We start from the raw sequence: 4,482 nt of genomic DNA, 5'->3' as shown, positions 1-4,482 counted from the left end.
ACCCCGCAGTTGCACAACGTTTTATTATTAAGTTTCTTGTCAACGAAATTGTAACTACTGCTGAAATTCGGCGCCGTTTACTCACACAGTTTAGGGAAAGAACTATTTTATGTGCTCGCGTAAAGCAGTGATGAAACGAATTTAAAAAAGGACAGGAGCGTGTTGAAAACATTGCCCACCCGCGCCGTCCTCGCACAAGCATTACGGCGCAGAACACCAAGGTTGTTTAAGAACTCATCGAAGGCGATCGGCACTTAATTCTACTTGAAATTTCTGAGGAACTTCAGTTCGAGCTGCCTATCGGTCAAAAAGGAGCGACATTCCGATCAAAAGTGTGTTGCTTCTCTATGACATGACCAGACCTCACATTGCAGCAGTAACACAACAAAAATTGGCCGATATGAACTCGGCTATCCTAGAACATCCACCCTACAGCCCAGACCTGTCACCAGGCGACTTCCATATGTTTGGGCCACTTAGGGAAGCCCTTGGTGGACACCGCTTCACAACGAACGAGGAGACGCTGCAGCTCGTGTGCAATTGATTTCATGTCCGCGAACTCTTTATGATACCGGGATTAAAAAATTATCAGACCTTTGGAGGAAATGTTTAGGTAAGATGGGGCACTATGTAGAAAAATAAGAAAAATATAAATTAGAATTAATTTTGAAAAATATATGTTTTTTTTTAAAAGGCTCATTCATATTTGATCCACCCTCGTAGGTTAAACCAAAATGCGTACACATTATTCGATATAACACCTCTGCCTAGATAGGTACAATCAATTCGCATGTTTTTGCAGCACTTTTTCTATGTTGGAATTCAAACAGAATACAGTGCCGGATACGTAGGTAGCTATTTATATTTCTGGCCTTCTTTTTTTTTTTTATTGCACATAAAGGGTGTACAAAAAGGTGTACAAGGTCTAGGAACTTAGCCTATCCGACCATAAGCGCTATAATATCACAGTTTGTTTACGACGGTTACATAATATTGACGTCGGAGAATAAACAAAATTTTTACAATCTTATATCAAGACCTCCCTCGCAAAGGGTGTACAAAAAGGTGTACAAGGTTTAGGAGCTTAGCCTATCCGACCATGAGCACAATAGTATCACAGTTAGTTTACATTAGCGTGGGTTACATAGTTTTGGCGTCAATGAATAAACAAAATATTTGATTACATAGCTTTGACATCAATGAATAAACAGAATTTTTATAATCTTATAGATAAATTGGTTGGGTGAATAACTGAGGATGGTTGTATACGCAAAAGGGGGAAGTTGTGTAGTAAGCGGTGAGACGGGAGAAAAAATAAAGAGAAAAGAGAGTATAATTACGCCTCCGCTGTCGTAAGCTTTAACGCATGTGTTTGTCGAGATTAAATCGCACGCAGACTTATGTGTCTAGGTTGCAAATGTAGGTGGAGTGGATGCGGCAAAGTGGAGGTAGTTTTTGGTCTTAAGATATTACGGACTTAGACCCAGTGAAGCGCCTGCAATTGAACACACAGGAAGGGTTATATGAATATATTTATTCCATTTATGAACTGGCCTAGTAGAGTGTAGCTTTTCAGATCTTTGGTCGCTAGAAGAGATTGGACCGGCCAAGGCAGGGTACGAAAGGTGGTCATTCCGCTTCGCAACAAGATATCCCTCTGAGCTTCGAAGCGAGGGCATTGCCAAATTACGTGATCCGCGGACTCGAGTGTATTGCAGTGAGGACACTCGGGGGAGTCCACGATTCTAAACCTAAAAAGACTCTCATTCAAAGAGGTATGCTCCAATCTAAGCCTGCAAATCGAAACCACCGGCTTTCGATTGAGCTTACATTCCTCAAACCAGGGTTTGCGTCCGGGGAAGTGATAGTACCGGGTGAACAGGCTTCCTTTGTTAAGAGAGTTTTCTTTTAACCAATTCTCGAAATCATCATATAGCCTTTTTTTCCAATGACCCTTAAGATCGCAAGGTTGATATCTAAATAGGGTGTTTATTCCCCGGGTGGACGCCTCCTTAGCTTTCCTGTTGGCTAATTCGTTACCGAAAATGCCTATGTGAGCTGGCACTCATATGAGAGAAATATCGAAACCCCAGGATTCCAATTCCTTGATGTCATCTTTTATGTTGCTGACGTGGGGGTTGACTTTCCCTGCAATGTCAATTGTGTTTAGAGCTGAGAGTATCGATTTAGAGTCGGAGAAGATTCTTATTTTTCTGAAGTTGGAGTAACGAGCTGCGTATAGGGCCTCTCTGATACCCAGAGCCTCCACTGAAAAGATCGGGAGGAAGGCTGATGCTCTAAAGAGGCCAGAGTATTCTTCGTTCACGGATGAAAAGGCAAGACCAGCAAAGGGATTGTCCGGGGATTTGGAACCGTCAGTGAATAAGTGTAGATATTCGTTTTCAAGATTACAGAAAAGCTCGTCCATGCATGCGTTCGGGTCACGTGAATCTCTCAGATAATAACCTGAGGTTAAGTCGACCTTGGGTAAGAAGGTAAAGGATTGGAAAGGGAGGGAGCCACTATGGGGTCGGTCCTCGGAGTAGAGGTTTGCAGAGAAGTGAGTAGTGTCATGGTAACACAAAAGTAACTTGGGAAGTGTGGAAAAAGTCGAGCGAAGGGCGGAGTTCTTGAGGAGGTCTGTGAAGTCATCCAGGTGTAGGTTTAAAGGGTGACCATCTAGGGCTAAAGTTTTGGTAAGAAACATTCTACATAGGTAATCGAACCTAAGGTCGAGGGTAGGTTCCTTGGATTCGGCCAAGATCACATTAATTGGAGTGGACGTCCTGTATCCCAGCGCCAAACGTAGAGCCTTGTATTGAATTCTGTTGAGTTTTTGATAGGTTTCGGAGCTGAGGTTGTGGAGAAGGAAACCTCCGTATTCGAGTCTGGAACGAATGAGAGCCCTATAAATTCCGAGCAGAATCGATGGGTCTGCACCCCACCAGGTATGTCTAAGGCAATTTAAAATTTTGAGGGGATTTTGACAGGTATTCCAGATATGATTTACATGTTTGTTCCACTTGAGGTCGGAAGAGAGGATCATGCCTAGGAATTTTACGGAATGGTGTCTCGGGATTCTGTCTTCGTTAAGGTTAAGGTGAAGATGACTAATATTGAGGTGGCTAGATGATTTTTTGAAGATGCAAAATTTCGATTTACTGGGGGAAAGACTGAGGCCTAAATCGTGAAGTATTCTACTAATTTTATTTAATGAGGTCTCCAAAGATTCAATGGCTTTGGGGATGGAGTAGAGATCGGAAAAGATGGCGATGTCGTCGGCGTATTGAATTATGTTACATTGAGGTGGGAGGGCATCTTCCAACTCAGAAGTATAGATGGTGTACAGAATAGGACTAAGGACACTGCCTTGAGGAAGGCCTTTGAATGTCCAGAGGATTTCATCTATATTGCCAAATTTGCAGTGAACTTCTCTTTCGGCGATGATGTTGTAAATAAAAGACAGGGTACAAAGTGGGATGCCGAGTGCTTTAAGTTTTTTAAGTAGAACATCCCAGAGGACATTGTCGAAGGCAGATTTGACGTCCAGGAAGGCAACAGCAGTAGAGGAGCCCTTGGCAAAGGATTTTAGGATGTTGGTATACAAGATGGATAAATTATCTATGCAGGATCTGTTTCTGCCGAAGCCGAATTGGGATTTGTGGAATTTCGTATGGTATTCGAGCCACCAGTTGAGACGGTTGTAAATCATTTTCTCCATTATTTTAGCGAGGCAGAGGGCTAGAGAGATAGGACAAAATTTATCAGGGTCTGCTTTAGGAATGAAAAACATGATGTATTTTTTCCAATCCGTGATCGACGTTCCAGAAGAGAAGATATCGTTGTAAATGTTCAAAGGATATTCTAGGCCATCGGGTAGTAAAGCGCTGATGATCTTGTAGTCAATAGAATCGAAGCCTGGGCTGGATTTGATTTCGAGGTTTTTAATGACGTAGGTCAGTTCTAAGAGGGTGAATGGGAGGTCGAGGAAAGGATCCCAAGCGTGGTCCTCAAAAGAAGGAGGTTGAACCTATGTCCAGAGGGGGCAGATCTCAGAAATCATGTTTTTAACGATGGACTCCTTAGCGGGACTATATAGAGAACTCTGTTTTCTGTGGTGGTATCTATTCTTGAATCTTTTAACCGTATTCCATATAAAGTTCGGATTAGAGTCCTTGTTGAGTTTTTCGCAGAACTGTTTGAAGCTGTCAATCTTTTTGTTTTTTAAACCTACTCTACATCTGGATTCCGCAATTCTGAAGTTGATGTAATCTGCACGAGTTTTGGTAAATTTGTATTTTAATAAAGCGGCTTTCCTTAATCTGATGAGTTTTTCGCAGTCCTTGTTCCACCAAGGAGATGGAGGAAGGAGCTTCGGTTTGTAAAGGATTGTGGATTTTGATCTAAGAGAGTTCTTGATGCTTCCAGTCGAGATAGTTATTGAGTCCTTGATGAGTTCTAGAAAGGCCAGGTAACGGGTGT

At 42.3% G+C, this 4,482-nt stretch overlaps 1 protein-coding gene across 1 annotated transcript; it reads right to left on the bottom strand.

Moving 5' to 3' along the window:
• Positions 1-2,065: 2,065 nt before the first annotated feature.
• LOC106742800 (RNA-directed DNA polymerase from mobile element jockey-like) lies at positions 2,066-4,272 on the bottom strand (the record flags this gene model as incomplete). The annotated part of the gene is made up of 3 exons (XM_014616081.1): positions 2,066-2,148; positions 2,257-4,030; positions 4,145-4,272. Coding segments are annotated over 3 exons (1,985 nt in total), but the record flags the coding sequence as incomplete, so codon positions are not given.
• Between the last annotated feature and the right edge of the window lie 210 nt (positions 4,273-4,482).

Source organism: Dinoponera quadriceps, unplaced genomic scaffold (assembly GCF_001313825.1).
Source record: "Dinoponera quadriceps isolate SergipeBrazil2010 unplaced genomic scaffold, ASM131382v1 scaffold928, whole genome shotgun sequence".
NCBI lineage: Eukaryota > Metazoa > Arthropoda > Insecta > Hymenoptera > Formicidae > Dinoponera > Dinoponera quadriceps.
The sequence above is the reverse complement of the archived record's forward strand: the minus strand, read 5'-3'. Positions and strand labels throughout refer to the sequence as shown.